The 18,185-nt window shown below is 37.1% G+C and overlaps 1 protein-coding gene across 4 annotated transcripts; it reads left to right on the forward strand.

The window, feature by feature from the left end:
• The first annotated feature begins 8,140 nt into the window (after nucleotides 1-8,140).
• LOC105866288 (C-type lectin domain family 1 member B-like) lies at nucleotides 8,141-18,039 on the forward strand. 4 transcript variants are annotated; one of them, XM_076006840.1, is made up of 9 exons: nucleotides 8,141-8,609; nucleotides 8,752-8,820; nucleotides 9,203-9,325; nucleotides 11,184-11,282; nucleotides 12,466-12,585; nucleotides 13,458-13,529; nucleotides 13,695-13,846; nucleotides 15,510-15,616; nucleotides 17,636-18,039. In XM_076006840.1, the coding sequence occupies exons 2-9, from the start codon at nucleotides 8,787-8,789 to the stop codon at nucleotides 17,778-17,780; spliced, it is 852 nt and encodes a 283-aa protein (XP_075862955.1). In that variant the 5' UTR covers nucleotides 8,141-8,609; nucleotides 8,752-8,786; the 3' UTR covers nucleotides 17,781-18,039. The 4 variants fall into 4 exon arrangements, with proteins under 4 accessions (XP_075862955.1, XP_075862956.1, XP_075862957.1 ...); XM_076006842.1 differs by lacking the exon at nucleotides 8,141-8,609 and having other exon boundaries at nucleotides 8,619-8,820; nucleotides 9,284-9,325; XM_076006839.1 differs by lacking the exon at nucleotides 8,141-8,609 and having other exon boundaries at nucleotides 8,620-8,820.
• The last annotated feature ends 146 nt before the right edge of the window (nucleotides 18,040-18,185 follow it).

Here is an 18,185-nt window from a genome sequence, read left to right on the forward strand (position 1 = left end):
CCTGTGCTTTTGGGGTCAAATCTGAAAAATCATTAGAATGTTGTGTAGTTTTTCCTATTTTTGTTTTTTTCTCCCCTAGTAGTTATTCAGTTTCTGGTTTATGTTTAAGTCTTTAATCCATTTTAAGTTGATTTTTGTATATAGTATGAGGTTAGGACCTAATTTCTTTCTTTTGCTGGATGGACACTACAATCGGCTCTGATCAGGCTGAGCCACAGAGAGTATCCGCTGGACAGATGGTGCCATTCTTTGAGATCAGTAGTTGCAGGAGTGGCCATGAGGTTAGGTGGAGTTGCTGATCAGGAAGAATGGGACCGACTGCCATGCTTATTAGAAATGCATCGTTGCTGTCCTAGCACTCCAGGAGGTTGAGGTGGGCGGATAACTAGAGCTCAGGAGTTCGAGACCAGCCTGAGTAAGAGTGAGACCCCGTCTCTACTAAAAATAGAAATAAATTTCTATTTGGCCATACTAAATTAATTGGCCAACTAAAACTATATAGAAAAAATTAGGTAGGCATGGTGGTGCATGCCTGTAGTCCCAGCTACTCAGGAGGCTGAAGCAGAAGGATTGCTTGAGCCCAGGAGTTTGAGGTTGCTGTGAGCTAGGTTGACACCCTGGCACTCTATCCCAGGCAATAGAGTGAGACTCTGTCTCAAAAAAAAAAAAAAAAAAAAAGAAATGCATGGTTGAGATTTGCCTCCTGCCTAGGTGGGCTTTAAGGCTGAGCGTTCTTTAATCTCCCAGGCATGCTGAAATTTGCCCCTGCTCTTTGCCAAAGTTCGCTGTAGTGGTGATGTTCTTTTCTGGGTGTGGCCTGGGGGTCGGGTCTGAGGTTGGTCTTGGACGCTGGGGATTCAAGCCACGTAGAGCTTCCCACGATCTCTGAAAGTGACCAGTTTGGCTCTTCAGGTGGAATATATGTTGTTATCTGAAACTTACGGTCCAGCGCCACCACAGACAAATGCACAGAGCTGCCACCAAGATCTGCATGCTGGTTTCTGTAGCTCTGCAATCTTGCTTCCTTTCTCCCTGCTTTTGCGTGGTGGTGTTTGCCTTTACCTCCTAACTTTCCAAGAAGCTGAGGGTGCAGTGGCCTTCCTAGGAGGCATCTAGGAATGCTAGGCAAGCCGAATGTCCACCACCAGTTCTTTTTTTTTTTTTTTTTCACTGTAGAAACAAACCCTAGCGTGGGCAATCCTCTCTGTGTGGTGCTGTGCCAACTTGGAGAGAGGAGGTGGTGACACAAAGTGAGCCCATTTTTCTTTTCCTTCTAATGAAGTTTTTATTCAGTTCTGTGGTGCATGCAGGTGTCTCAGCCTTATTCCCAAGTTTTGGGATTTTCCTCAAGATGTTCTTCTCTGTGGATAGTTGCTGGTTGAAGTTTCTGTGGAGAGTAAGGAGGCCTGGGACCTCCTATCATGCCATCTTGCTGACTTCACTCAATTTTTTTTTTACTTGAACATCTGAGGATGAGAATCAGTTAATGTTTTGACAGAGATTTTCTTCAATACCAGGTGCCACAAAGCACAAACCACCTTCCCCACCCCTCACACACAGAACAGAAAAACAAACAAACAAAACCAACCACCTCTCTTGGTCTTTGCAAATTGGCTCTGCTTTGTGGAACTTCTTCAGTACTCAGCGAGGCTTGCTCTAAGCCTGGCGATCAGCCTGAGGTGAAAGCTTAAGGTCTTTTCAGGTCTCTTCTGAGAACAGGTCTTGAATGCATAAGGCTTTCTAAATACGGGGCTGCTTTTGAATGTCATGGCATACCAAGGACTCTTACGCCAGCTTCTCTTCCAAACCTTGGGCATTCTCTTGTATGTTTCTGTTTGTACTATCTTGCCCAAGGTGTCTGTGGGGCCTATTCCTCCCTGCAGCATTTACAAATGGTGCCCACCGCTTCCTCTGCCTTAATTCGGAGTTATATGAAACAGATAAGTGCTTTGTGTCAGTCCCTTAGGTGTTCCTTAGAGAGGTCAGAACAGAGTTACAGAATAATTTGCAAATACAGTCTGCTCTGTGTCCTCTGGTTCGAGGGAGGGAACTAGGAGCAGGGCTGCCACTGCTTTAAGACTCCTGGATATTTAGTCAAACAAAACCTGGGTGTTTCTGTGAGCGTGTTTTTGGCCTCATGTATAAAAATACCAATAAAATTTTTCTGAGTCATTTGTATGGTAAAGTTGAGATTTGAGTGAGTTGACACAGAGATGAGAGCCTTGAGTCAGTCTTTCAGAGATTCACCAGGCAGTTTAGAAGAGACATGTGCAACAATTTGCAAATAAAGTCTACCTCTGGTCCTTCTGGCTTGAGAGTGGGAACTAAAAATTGGGCTGCTACCACTTTGAGAACAGAATTCCCAGATACTTAGTTAAAGATAAGTTGGGCGTTTCTGTGAAAGAATTTTTGAATGAGATTAGCATTTAAATTTGAGTAAAGCAGATTGTCTTGTCTAATGTGGGTAGACATCATCCAGTCAGTTGAAGGCCTGAAAAGAACAAAAGTCTGGCCTTACCCCCAGCAAGTGGATTTGTGTATCAAACTGCCTTCTACTTCTCTAGCCTTGGGCCTTCCTGGCTCTGCCACAGACTGCTGTGGACTTCACATGCCACATGGGTTCTTCTTGCCTGATGGCCTTCAAACTAGAAAGTCTGCGTTCCCCGGATCTCCTGCACCACTGGCTCACTAGTGAGATTTTGGATTCACTAGTTTCCATATCATTGGAGCCAATTCCTTACATATTTGCAAAAAAAAAAAAAATGTGCAAGGAGTGTAGACTTTCCATTTACTCTGCACTTACTTTCTCCTCTTATTTCTGTCTTACATTAGTATGTTACATGTGCTATAATTAATAACATTATTGATATTACTATGTTTCCCTGAAAATAAGACACGGTCTTATATTTACTTTTCTTCAAGGAGTCACCCTAGGGCTTATTTTCAGGGGCTATGTTATTTTTTTTAAGCATGGTACAATAATCTACATTTATTCAAATATGGTTACGTCATCTTCTTCTGGAACATCATCATAACTCTCCAAACCCCGAATTCCATCCTGATTTTCTTGCGACTCTATGTCCTTTAGAACCATTGGCCCCAATCTCCCATGTCGAGCAATAGAGCTCTCGTGGGGCAGATGAGAAGGGCTGCTTGTCTTCTTTACCGCTCCGTTGACAAAATGCATGGGTTGTGCAGACACGCTGTGTAGCCACGCCCATCACTAGGTCTTATTTTCGGGGTAGGGCTTCTATTGCACAAATGCTTAGAAATCCTGCTAGGGCTTATTTTATCGGTACGTCTTATTTTTGTAGAAACACAGTATTATTGTTAATGAAAAGCCATACTTTATTCATGTTTCCCTACTTTTTACCTATGTTCTTTTTCTATTTCAGGATTCCACATCAACTTGCTGCACTACATCTAGTTGTCATGTCACCTAAGCCTCCTTTCTGCTGTGACAGACTTGCCTTGCTGTTGATGGCCTTGGCAGTTTTTTTTTTTTTTGAGACAGAGTCTCACTTTGTTGCCCAGGCTAGAGTGAGTGCCGTGGCGTCAGCCTAGCTCACAGCAACCTCAATCTCTGGGGCTCAGCGATCCTACTGCCTCAGCCTCCCGAGTAGCTGGGACTACAGGCATGCACCACCATGCCCGGCTAATTTTTTGTATATAAATTTTTAGTTGGTCAATTAATTTATTTCTATTTTTGGTAGAGACGTGGTCTCGCTCAGGCTGGTTTCGAACTCCTGACCTTGAGCAATCCGCCCGCCTCGGCCTCCCAAAGTGCTAGGATTACAGGCGTGAGCCACCATGCCCGGCCGGCCTTGGCAGTTTTGAAGAATACTGGCTAGGTTTATTGTAGGTTTTCCCTGAACTGGGATTTGTTATAAACAGAATTATGCTCTCCACAAATTCATATGTTGAAGCTCTAATTCTAATGTGACTGCATTTGAAGATAGGGCCTTTAAGGATATAATTCAAGTTAAATGAAGTCATAAGGATGGGGCTGTAAAGCAACATGACTGATGTTTTTATAGGAAGAGAGAGAGACACCAAAAACACACACTCACAGAGAAAAGGGAAAAATGAGGACACAATGAGAAAGTGGCCATAAGCACTCTATCTTCCAGAATTTTGAGAGATTAAATTTCTGTTGATCAAGCTACCTAAAAATCTGTGGCATTTTGTTATGGCAGATCTAGCAAACTAATACAGATTTTGGTGCTGACAAGTTGGGTGCTACTGTAACAAATATCTAAAATTGTGGAAGTGGCTTTGTAATTGTGTGTGTGGTAGATGCTGGAACAGTTTTGGGGCACATGTTAGAAAAAGATTACATTGTAAGCTGGTAGGAATATGGATGCTAAAGGCAATTTTGGTGAGGTCTCACATGGAAACCATGAACATGATCTTGGAAACCGGAGGAAAGGTCACTTTTGTTATAAAGCAGCAAAAACTTGGCTGAATTGGGTACTACTGTTTTGTAGAAAGTTGAAGTTGCAAGTGTCGTAGTTCAATATTTAGCTGAGGAGATTTCTACGCTGTGCTGAAGGCATGGCCACATTTTTCCTTACTGTTTATAGCAAATACAAGAGAAGACAGATGAATTGTAGGAATTGCTAAGCAAAAAAAAAAAAAAAAGACCAAAAAAACCAAAAAAACCCATCACTAGAATATTTGAAAAATTCTCAGGCTATTCATATTGTAAAAAACAGAGAGAGCATATTATGGAGAGAACACTAAAGCTGTGGCTGGAAGTACTTTGATAAAGAGGTCATGAATACATTTCGTAGATTTTTATCAGCCATTTCAATGGAGATCGGGAATACATACAGGAACCTACAGCAGAAACACCGACGGCTGGGACTGAAGTGGCAGACGTGGGACCCAGTGAAGTTCTGAGAGTCTACAGGATGGGGCAGTAGAGCAAACTGGTTGCAAATAGGTGCTAGCCTTCAAGAAAACATAAGGATGACCCTGAGGGTGATTCAGAGATCAGCAGGGCTTCCGCTCCACCAAGGCTCCTGGGTTTCAAAGAATGAATCTGGTTTCTCCTTGCTTTCAGTGGGGCCAGCTCTGGCTGCCCTGTTCCTTGGGAGCAGGGCCACTGCCTAGAGACTTAGAGTCAGGACCGCAGATCAGGGGAAAGGGGCCGTGCTGCTGCAGCCATGGGCATGGAGCTAGGGAGAACTAGAGCACTGAGTCAAAGAGTGCTGTTCTTAAGTTTGAAGATCAACTGGAATTTGGCTCTCGGAGTCTCAGACTTGCTTGTGACCCTTCACCTCTTTCTTCCTTCAGATTTCTCCCATTTGGAATGGAATTGTGTCCTATGTCTGCCCCATCACTGTATTTTGGAAGCATATAACTTGTCTGGTTTCACAGGACCATAACCAGAGAGAAATTTTAGCTCAGGATGACTCATACCAGGAGTCTCATTTATGCCAGATTTTACAGTCTTACTTGTACCTGATTTTTTATGATATTTACATAAGACTTTGGGCTTAGAGTTGATGCTGTAGAGAGTTAAGACGTTTCTATCTGTTGGGATGGCTGAATGTATTTGCATGTGAGATTTATACGAATTTTGGGGGGACCAGAGGGCAGAATGTTATGGACTGAACTGTGTTCCCTTAAAATTTATTTGTTAGAATTCTAATCCCCAATGTTACTATATTTGAAGATAGCCCCTTTAAAGAGGTAATTAAGGTTAAATAAGGTCAAAAGGGTAGAGGTCTAATCCAATAGGACTTGTGTCCTTACAACTGTCTCTTATTGACACCACAAATTCAGATACACAGAGAAAGGGCCAAGTGAGGACATGGAGAGAAGATGGCTATTTGTGAGCCAAAAAGAGAGGCCTCCAAAGAAACTAATCTTGCTGATACCATTAAATATAAGAAGGTAAATGAAGACCAAGAACAAATTTGTTATGCAGCTTTGAATTCTAATGAAAAGTGAAAAATGCATTAAGAGAAGAAAAATTGCAGATTAATGCCTATAGTAATTTGAGAAATGAAGCTTGATGAAGAAATGATATTGCTGATTTTCTATTTTATTGAATCATTTTAAATAATATTTGTTGTTTGTTTAAATTATTTGTTTAAATAATATTTGTAATGTAAGAACACCATGAATAAAAACAGCAGCTATGATATACTGGCAACTACTGGCAACATTTTAAAGTGTACTCTTCCATCTCCTTTCTATCCTCTTGTAATTCCAAGTTACATGTTTCTTTATTTTACCTGGTCCTTTTATTCAATCAATTTATTGACATGAACATATCTCTATGTCATAAAGTGAATTTTGATAAGTTTATCAGGCATATAGTATTTCATAATATTAATAGAGAATTAACCAGTTCCCCATTTATGGATACACAGCATTTCTAATATTTCTGATCCTCAGATATAACACTGCTGTGAGCATTCTTTAAGTTAAACATTTGCCCACAACCTGAATTTTTCCTTGTGTTGAATCATTATCTTTGTTTTGACTTCTCTCTCTCTATATTGGAATGTCATTAAAAACAGGATGTGTAATATATGCATATATAATAATATGAGACCTAACAATAATATGAGACCTAACAATGAAACATTAATAATTTTTTCCTTTCCCCTATAGTCCTAATTCCTGTGATGATCAATGTAAATAATTTTCTATTCTAATATCAATTAAATAAACACATTTGCATATACTGTTTCTTCAGGTTTTTTTGTTTTTTTTTTTTTTTTGAGACAGAGTCTCGCTTTGTTGTCCAGGCTAGAGTGAGTGCCATGGCATCAGCCTAGCTCACAGCAACCTCAAACTCCTGGGCTCGAGTGATCCTTCTGCCTCAGCCTCCCGAGTAGCTGGGACTACAGGCATGCGCCACCATGCCCGGCTAATTTTTTATATATATATCAGTTGGCCAATTAATTTCTTTCTATTTATAGTAGAGACGGGGTCTCGCTCTTGCTCAGGCTGGTTTTGAACTCCTGACCTTGAGCAATCCGCCCGCCTCGGCCTCCCAAGAGCTAGGATTACAGGCGTGAGCCACAGCGCCCGGCCTTCTTCAGGTTTTTTTTCTCCTATTTTTCTTCCTCCTTCTCGTATTCCCTCTTTTCCATTTTCTATATAGTATTGTAATGTCCATTACTATACAACATGCTTTTTGCTCCTAAACAACAAAACACATGGAATCTTCCTTTTAATTCATTTTTAAAAAGGGTTCTCTCTTTAAAATGCATAAATTTAAATCTACCCAAGTGGAGAGGTGGTTAATTGTATCACAGTAAGAATATTTTATTCTAATAGAGTCAGTATATCCATGACAGGGATAATGCATATGTCCATATAATAAATTTTCTTTTTTTCAAATAAGTGATGCTTAAGCACTAGTGATTAATACTTTTTCCTCTTTCTCTCTTAGTTATCTGAATCCTGACCCATGACAATTTTAATACAGTAAAATGAGATTTTTAGAAATTTGAGACAGAAAGTAAACAAAATAAAAATGAATCACAATATAAGCAGGAAATCAATGATGTAGGGCTACGTCCCCCAATCCACAGGCCAAGGCCCACTGCCAGTCTGTGGCCTGTTAGCAACTGGGCCGCACACTATCACTTGAGCTCCACCTCCCCGTACCCTGAGTCCCCAGTTCATTAAAAAATCGTCTTCCATGCAACTGGTCCCGGGTGCCCAAAAGGCTGGGGACTGCTGACGTAGGGTATTTTTGATTAAGCCTCTGCTCTCCTCATCCTTGACTTTACTGAGTTGTTTGAGTGAATAGTAAAGTTATAATATTCTTCTTAGTCAATCAGCCTTGTCTTTCTTACATTAAAAGATGTGATATATTTTTAGGATTTACTGTAAGACCGTTTGACCTGAATTAGACATGGAAAAAATAGAAAATTCACAGCTGTCTATATCTGAAGTATTCTGTGTGGTTTCAACCAAACTGGCTCAAATACACATTCTTTGAAGTTATAACCCCAATGGGAAAGAATCTTATGTCTATTTTTGTTTATGTACAATATCTATTTCTACCCACTAAAACATCAGCTTTGTTGATGTGAGCAAAATTAATAGCGCAAGATAGATTTTTGGTGGTTACCCAATTATAGTTCTATGAATAAAACTGTTTTTAACTTAACAGAAAGAGGAGGAGAGGACACCAACGAACATTAATCCAAGCTGTCAAGTATCTACATAGTTAGACTTTAACATGTGATTTCTACCTTCAAATGACATTTCATAGCTATCACCTAAACATACATTTGATTAACAAATTATCTGTTATTTCCAATATTATTCCTTTTCTTGTTCCTCTGGTTGTCCAGTCCCTTGTTTTCCTTATACCTATGTCTTCCTTTCCTACATATTAATTTATGGACATTTTCACTCTAGATGATTTATTTATAATTTTTTTTTAACAGAGAGATTTTCCTAATTGAGGTTTTTATTTCCAGAGAGATAGAATATACCTTGTACAAACCAGGTGCCATTAAAAGGCTTGTACATAATCTAGTAAAAGAAGAACAATTTTTATTTAATAATTTTGAAAGCCTATTAGATATATATTCCAGTTACCGATTCACATTTCCTGTGTGGTTTTTACCAAAGTAAGTTAGTATCATATAACTGTAAGTGGCTGCCCCACCTTAGGCTAGCTCTGGACTTCTCATCAACCCTGGGAGGATAGTAGGTGGAAATATTGCTTCATTCACCTGCCAACATCCTTGTGGACTCTTCTTCACCTTGCAGACAAAGAAACCATCAAAAAAAACCCCTCCTGCATAATGTCAACTACTTTAGCCTCTGAACAACCTCCAGGTATGTTTTTTAATCTAAATATCCTATGCTATTTTAATGAAAGCAAAAATTTTAGTTATTTTGTTTGATTATAACAGGAGCCTGATGTCTTATATTTTCCCAGACATACTAGAAAGAGTGCTTTCAGATGTAATTAACAGAAAAAAATGTCTGTTTTTACTAGATCAAAAGTATAATAAATCAAACAATAATTAATATTTTTAGAAGAGCTGGATAGGCTACTGGGTTGAAATGTGATTTGAGTGTATTTTGTGATTTTTCTACTAATACTGTATTTGTATTTTCAGTGATCTTTGAAAATAGAATAAATATCTTAAATCAAATTATAATCTTATTTGTTTTATTACATTATACATTAATTCTGTATTTTATGTGCTAAAAGAAATCACAGAAGAGACAGAGACAATTCCTATTGTGGACTTAGAACCACCTCCTGACCTTCCTCCTGTTCCTCCTCCTCTAGAAGATGAATGGGAACCAATTCCTAAAAACACCAATGTGAATGGTAAAGTATATGTACATCAGATTTTATTCATTTGTGTTCTCTCTTTGTTAGTAGTAAGGTACATTTTCCCTGGCTCTACTATCCTTTAGTTGTTACTCTTTGTAATTTTTATATTTATATAAAATATAGAGATTAAAATGTTTTCAAAAGTATATACAAGTAAAACAGAAGCATATTTGCTCCCAGAGATGTTTGGAAATTTTGTATACTAAGGAGTATATTTAAAGATAATAAAGAATTTATTTGCCCAAACTTACTTTATATGAAACTAAGGGACTTAAACAGGTAACCAAAGTTTAAAATTTAGCAAATCTGTAAAAAAACAACAACAACAAAAAGAAAACACTACTACTTGTTTGTCTCCTTTTGATCATAAATGACATCATTTAGTTAGATCAGGATCTCTTCAGCCCTACAGACATTTCAGGCTGGACAATTCTTTGTTGTAGAAGAACTTTCCTGTGACAGTGTGATATTTTAATCCCATCCCTGGCTCCTTCCCACTAGAAGCCAGTAGCACCTGCCCCTCAGTTATGACACCAGAAATGTTCAGATATTTACAACTGCCTGCTGCTCATCAAAATTACCTCTTATTGACACTCACTGAGTTGTATTATTCAGAAAATTAAGGAAATGCTTTGGACATAGATTATCAATATAATCATTCTTTTTGATGTCAGCTTTTTACCATGGTCACAAGTGCAATTTTTCCATAATGTAAGGAAATAAGCTTTTTGTACTAGAGCATATATACTTATTTTTGAGGGAAATAAGCATGCCAACAAAAAGCATCTAAACAATGACATCTAAATGATGAATTTTTAGAATGTGGGAATGTAACATTTTATTTTTTATAGAATTGGAAACAATTACAGATATTGTTCAGCCTAAAAGCAAATCTGATTAAAATACTCCCTAAGATTTAGAGCAGTTCTTTTTGAGGGGAGTATGCTACCAGTCGTCAATTCCAGATAAGGAGCTCTATTCTAATAATGACACAAACTTAATATAACTAACCATTTTTGCCATTTGATAATATTAATGGGGATAACGTAATTGGAGCTGAAATTGTATAGCTGGTATTTAAGGATATTTAGTAATACCTTGTATATAAAATTTTTGCCTGTGCTGGGGATTGCCAAGACCACTCTCGGGTTTAAGGATTCACTAGGAAGCCTCACAGGATCCAGTATACAGTGGTACTCAATCGTTAAAATTTATGACAGTGAAAGGAAACCAAGCACAATCAGCAAAAGTGAAAAGGTACATGCAGTGAAGTTTGGAGGGACTAGGTGCAAGTTTCCTAGGTGAACTCACCCAGTGAAGTCACACACTAATTCCCCCAGCAACTAGTTGCAACAGTGCATGAACAATGTTGCCAGCTGGGGAAACTCACTGGAGGTTCAGTAGGTAGTATCTTTACTGGGCACTGATCACATGGGCAGCCAGAAGCTTGGCATGTGATAATTCCAGACTTCCAGAAGGAAAGCAGGTGTTCAGCATGAACTTTGTTGTTTTACAGAGTGTAGGCATAGCAAGAAATTCTTACTAGTTAATAGTGGTTGGAACCTTCACGAAATCTAAGCTTAGCTTCCCGGTGCCAGCCAAGGCCAACCTTGTCAGCAGGCCTTTCAAAAGGAGCCGTCAGGACTGCTATGTTAACTCTTTTGTACACATCCTCTTAGACAGTTTTTGTTTTCTCATTCCGTCTAATAGCTCATAGTAATTCACACATTGGATATTAACTATCAGAAAATTCAGGATATTTTGAGAACACTATGAACTGGAAGATAATGATATTAATCTTGCAAATAACAGACGCTCACATTGGTTTTGATTATCATTCTTTGTTTCTCAGCTTCAGCTTCTTCCTGTTCTCTACATGGAATAATTACTGTGGCCCTCAGTATATTCAGCTTGCTGCTCTTGCTATTGTGTGGACTCTTTGCTTATCAGTGTAAGTGTAATAAATTGAAGGAAGGGAGGGAATAGATTCTTTGTCAGATTATTGTATTTCTTTAAACATGTTGGAAATAATATTTTTGGGTAAATGTTTTATTTATTGAACAGAGAAAAGGAAAAATAACTGAAAATATTATAACTTTTTACTTATGGAGGTACTTGAACTTGTGAGCTCTCAATAACTGTACAATGTATCAAAGGAGGTTATATTATTGCAATTTCTGCAGAAGATATTGAGAGTAATGAGTGATTATTATCATTAACATCACAACTTATTAAGAAATCTAGCATGATGAATTTTTAACTCTTTACTTTGAAGATAGAAAACAACTTCTTTTATAATTTGTTCAAATTGTCCATGCCTTCAGCAGTTTAAATTAAATCAATAGACTATTTTTATCATTATTAAAATTATTTTTAAAAATTCATTAAAAAATAGTAATTTCTTAATGATAACATTAGTTTGAAACGCCAAATATTACAATTCGATTAGGAACTGAAATTATACACATTAAATTATCCAACCATGATGCCATAAGATTTATCTGAGGACTTGTTTTTTATTGCTATTGTCTGTTTTAATTGAGTTGAACCATCATTCTATTAATATAAACAAACACATTCAGTTTTATAAGAAATTGAGATGATATATCGGTTTTAGATATAGATTTTAGGAATAATAATGAATATAGTAGTCCCCCTTTATCCAGTCTTTCTTTCTATGGTTTCAGTTACCAGGGGTCAACTACACTCCAAAATGTTAAATAGAAAATTCTAGAAATAATTGATAAGATTTAAATTGTGGGCTGTTCTGAGTAGCATGTAAAAATCTCATTTCATTCCACTTGGGATGTGAATCATCCCCCTTTCCAGTGTATCTATGCTGTATATGTTACTCATCCATTACCATACAGAAAAAACATGGTATATTTAGAGTTTGATACTATCTGTGGCTTCGGGCATCTATACTGGGCGCCTTGGAATCTATCCTCTTCAGATAAGGGGGGACTACTGTGAATTAAAACATACTTAAACAAATATCTTTTTATAGTTTTAAAAAATGTATATGGGAAACTTCATTAAGAAAAAAACTATAGAAATTAAACCTCATAATCTGATAAGTTACTATTTCATAATTGAGCATGTGTTTTATACATGTTTTGAATTCTTGTTCTTAGATTTTCAAAGTGTTCAGGCATCAGAGAGCAAGATGAAGAGTCTTAACCAATGGATTGAGTCTTTCCAAAACAAAGCAGAAAACTTTCTTCAGGTCCCAAAAGTTCTTGACCAAAATAAAGGTAATATTAGAGCTGAAACAAATGACCTTCACTGAATGCTAGATTGTTTTTCTTGTTGCAGCCCTTAAATGTATGGTTGCATTATGCAATAGGGAGCCCTGTAATACAGCAGCATGGTAGTTTTGATGGCTGTTTACATCTTTTAGTTCCCTGTGTCATCTTCTGAAACTGAGTGACTCTCACATTTTTCAAACATAGTCTCATTTATCACATAGTCTCCTATAGTGAACCATTAAATCAGCCATTCCAGAGCTCTTTAATAGTTGGTCATGTTAAAAACCAATTTCTAAGTACAGATGCATCTTGACTTAGGGTGGGGTTACATCTGGTAAACCCCCTGTAAATTGAAAGTACTGTAAATTGAAAATGGATTTAATACAACCTAGACTGCTGAACCTCACAGCTTAGCCTAGCCTACCTTAAATAGGCTCAGAACACTCACATTAGCCTGCAGGTGGGCAGAAAGCATCTGGTAGCACAGTGTGCTGGGGAGTCCAGGTTGCTTCCCCTTGTTTTTGCATGGCTCACTGGGAGCTGCTGCCACAGCTGTGGCCCGGTATGGTGAAAGACTTTAATACTGATTAGCACTAGCCCAGGAAAAGATCAAAATTCAAAATTCAAAGTACGTTTTCTACTCTTTGCATATCACTTTCTCACCATTGTAAAGTAGAACCATCGTTAAGTCAGGGATTGCCTGTAATTGATTGTTTCAGCCAGACATCAAACTAATTCAGTAGGGAAAAGGACTGGACTAAAATTATTGGTGTATTTTGACATTTGATCACCATCATTCTATGACTTCTGAAATGGTACAAAAAACCAGATGAGACTGTGTATTCTCCTCTAGTATTAAGTCTAGTTTTCCCATATAGAAACCCTTCAGTGGCTCCGAAACCAGAGTGTGCATGTAATGGAGACTCTACAGGACCTAAAGGCCACACAAGGTAATTTGGACATGAGACTATTGTAGAATTCTGAGCTGGGGATTCAGGGAGGACAGAAGTAGAATTCTTACTACCAGGCTCATTCTTCTAAGAAGGAAGGTATCAAGCAATAGGCCTTCGTTGTGAGGTTCTGTGGCACTGAGTTATCAATATGTTCTTTCCTAGGAAACAGGTGTGGACCTTCTCTGAACAACTGGGTACAGTACATGGACCATTGCTACCACAAAACCGTGGACATGGTTCCTTGGTTAAGCTGTTCTGACCTTTGTGTTTCTTTGAATGCTACATTTTTAAAGACAGAAAGAAGCGGCTTGGTGGTGAGGTTGAATTTCATTCTTTACTTCGGGATATGAACGTGGAGTAGGAACCTGTCACAGAGGTGCTCCCCTGCAGCTCTAAAACAAGGGGGAAGGGGACACTCTCGCACTAATCTTTCCTTAGCGTCTTCCACTTCAGCGCAGCTCTCTCCCTCTCTCTTTTTTTTTTTAATTTCAAAAACTCTAAGGGACACGAGTGTTTTCTGTTACATGGATGACTTGTATCATGCCGAAGTCAGGGCTTTCGTGTAACCGGCACCAGAATAGTGTACATTGTACTCGATAGGTAGATTTTCTTTTTTTTTTTTTTTTTTTGAGACAGTCTCGCTTTGTTGCCCAGGCTAGAGTGAGTGTCCTGGAGTCAGCCTAGCTCACAGCAACCTCAAACTCCTGGGCTCAAGCGATCCTCCTGCCTCAGCCTCCCGAGTAGCTGGGACTACAGGCATGCGCCACCATGCCCGGCTAATTTTTTCTATATATATTAGTTGGCCAATTAATTTCTTTCTATTTATAGTAGAGACGGGTCTCCTTTTTGCTCAGGCTGGTTTCAAACTCCTGACCTTGAGCAATCTGCCCCGCCTCAGCCTTCCAGAGTACTAGGATTACAGGCGTGAGCCACGCACCCAGCCGATAGGTAGATTTTTATCCCTCAACTCCCTCTTAGCTTCACCCATTCTTAGTTTCCGGTGTCCATTACAACTCTTTAGTCCATATATTAATATATCCTTCATTTAGCTCCAACTTCTAAGTGAGACCATATGGTATCTGTTTTTCAATTCCTGAGATACTTCAATTAGGATAAAAGGTTTCCAGTTCCATTGAAGTATTTGAAAATATTATTTCATTCCTTTTAATGGCTGAGTAGTACTCTGTGGTATATACCACATTTGTATATATATCACATTTCTTTATCCACTCATCAGCTGATGGACACTTAGGTGGGTTCCATACCTTTGCACTTGAGCACGGCTTTCCTTTCCTCAACACACTGGGCCTGCCCTCACTGTAGGACCTTTGCATTCTCTGTTCCTTCTTCATTCAGTGTTCTCTTCAGATGTAACCATTGCTAACTACTTCACCTCCATCAAGCACTTACCCAGTTATCACCTCCTCCATAAGCCTGCCCTGACAGCCCTAATTAGAATTTCAACCTGTGCACCAGTGTCCCCCCCAGGCACCCTGCTCTGGACACTCTGTCCCTCTTTCTCTGCTCTAATTTTTTCATAGCACATGTCACCTTCTTACATGCCATATACTTTCCACGTATGTTATTTGTTCTTATCTGCCCCAAACCTCCCCAAAGTAGGGATTTTTGTCATTTTTGTTCATTAATAGATCTTGAGCTTGAAGCATAGGTACAAAGTGGAATAAATGATAAAGTGAGTTGAGAGAAGGAATTTATATTGTGGGGTAGTGTCCTTTTGAACATAAAATATGCTATTAGTTATCTCTTTATTCTTCTTTGTTTTCAATTCATGCTTCAGAAATGCACAGATGTTGCAGTACTAACATATTTTTTGATATTTCATTTATCAGTGAACAAATAATAAACTGCATTATTATTATGGTTCTTTTCTTCTCCTTTACATAAATTCCATATTTTTCTTTTCTTATACACTTTTGGTATTAAGGGATCACTTTTGTGTATTTTGTTTTCATGCAGAATATCATGAAGTTACTTTTAGTAAGTCAGACTTGGATTGGCTTGTCTTATAAGGAAAAGCATAATGAATGGAAGTGGGAGGATGGCTCCTCTACTTCTCCTGGCCTGTAAGTTTCTAGTATATGATCCAATTCCTTATTTCCTTCTCAGTGTCTCAATGTCTTTTGCTTAAAGAGCTGGAGGAAAAAGAATGATTCTTTGGGGAAGAATTTAGACCATTTTATTTTTTGTTATTTTATATTATGCTGTCAGCAATTTTATAAATCAAAGTCATTTATGTATTTCATAGTTTGTAAAAAGATGACATTATTGTTAGGTGATTTGATTAATTATAATTTTTGATAATAAATATAATATGGGAATTCATTATATATGAATTTTGGGATTTTGGGGGGAAGAAGTATAGAATATTGATTCATCAAAGAGTACAGGCCTTTTTAACAGTTTTAAATACATATTGTTAAATTTTCCTGTAGCAACTGCATTAGATAATTATGACAAAAAACATAACAGCAAACTGCTCTGTGTGAATGTTAGTGTTTTAAAATTTTGATAATTTTTATAGCTGGTTATTTTTATTTTGTTCTTTTTAGTTATATTCTTTTGATATTACTGAGGCTATTCTTTCCTCCAACTTGTATGTAATCTTTTGCCCATTTTATCATATTTATTTTTGATTTCTTGGTATGAATTCCTTATATATTAAGTTTATAACCTCTCTTTCAGACATGTCTTGCTATTTTGTTTTTCTTTAGTAATTTGCCTTTAATCTTATTTGCTTTTATTATATGAACAAATGTTTAACATTTAAGTACACTGAAATTGTCTTTATTCATTTAAAATTTATTTTGGAATATGAGAGGGAAAGCTGAAGCATGGATGTGTGTGTGTACACATATAGATATAGTTCATTCTCTCTCTATATATTTCAATTAGATAACTAATTGCCAGAGTTTTGTTTAAAAGATACATTATTCTTTCCTCACTGATTTTAATGTTATATTTATCACATGCTAAACATTTAATATTTAAATATTTTGCATCATTTAATGTGTAACTTAAATATTTCACAATTTATGTAAATATTTTACATGGGAACATACTTGGATTTTTCTCTTGGACTATTTCATCATATTGTCAGTCTATTCTTACTTTCATGGTAATCATTTTAATTATTAGAATTTTGTTATTTGATAGTTTTATGTTTCAAATCCTGTACAATGTTTGGTACACAGAACACTCAATAGGTATGTTGAATTAAAAAATACAGAATATATAAAAATACAGAATATACATAAAATACAGAATATATAACAGAATATTCAGGCAATGTATTTTTCCTAACACAGTTCAGAATTCATTTTTAAAATTCCTTTGACATTTGAAAAGGGGTATATTATGTATTTAATAGATGAATAGATAAGCTTTACTTTTTTAAAATGATGTTAGTCAACCAGATTTGCTCTAGAGTTCATAAAAGACAGTCTTGTTCATGTTGACCTAAAATGTTTCGTGTAATTCAGATCTCTAGTCAAGGACTAGATTGAACCATAGTATTTGACAGCATCTTCCTTGTGGCATTTCTGGCAGTGGTGATTTTGTAAACTGAGGTGCCTATCAGAGCAAAGTGTACTCTGATATATTCTAAATTTTATGTATTACATATATCCTAAATTTCATTTTTAATTTTGGCTGACTTGTATATAGAATGCAATGCATTTACAGGTAAATGTCCCTCTCCAAACTGCAGCTGCACATACATAGTTGAATGGTTTCTATCATGCTGATCTTTACTTAATCCTAACTGTAGATCCCAGGTTGTATGTCCCATCTTTCATGTCATTGCTATAATTTTACAGTCAGATTTTTCTCTCCCCCTCCATACAGGTATATTTTTTCTCATTTATAAATCTCTTTTTATCACATTTTATGTAGCTTATTTATTACTTATCTGCCTATCTCATCTCTTTTATAAATGTATGAGCTCTTTGAAAAGAGGGAGAGCAAACTAACACCTCATGTCCTCCACAGCACCTGGCACAATGAATTGCACATTCTTAAGTAATACTATTTAATTTGAACACACTGAATATAACCAGTGACTTTTGTTTTCTAAAATTTCTTAGGGGTTTACCAGAACCGAAAGTGGATTTCCAGGGGAAATGTGTATATCTAGATGTGCACGACCTTGGTATTGATGACTGCACAACATCCTCTTCGTGCATGTGTGAGAAGGCTGTCTGTGCTAAAAGCTCAGAAAAAGAAGGTTAATGAAAAGGCTGTGAGGTTGACATCTCAATACTATTCACGGTCTTCCTGCCTTTGTTGCTATTGCTATCAATATTTCATGTAATTCGTGACTCTCTTTTTCCATGGCAGAAACTGAGAAATGATTTTATGGTGGAAAGGGATAATGTATAGGATTAAAGGAAAAATATCAGAGTAGTTTGGAAAACTTAGAAATTTCAGAACCTTGTTGATTTGGGGAGGATTATATAACTAAGCAAATAAACATATCACATGCCATGAATACTTAGTCTTGTAGGGTCTTTCTTATATTTCAAAATCTACTTATTAATTTAGAATTGGGGCACAATGGAAGAACACCTGCAGAACAAATGCAATGAGAAATATAAATGACAAATGATGTAACTTATACAAAGTTTGGCAAAAATA

Source organism: Microcebus murinus, chromosome 10 (genome assembly GCF_040939455.1).
Source record: "Microcebus murinus isolate Inina chromosome 10, M.murinus_Inina_mat1.0, whole genome shotgun sequence".
In the NCBI taxonomy this organism is placed as follows: Eukaryota; Metazoa; Chordata; class Mammalia; order Primates; family Cheirogaleidae; genus Microcebus; species Microcebus murinus.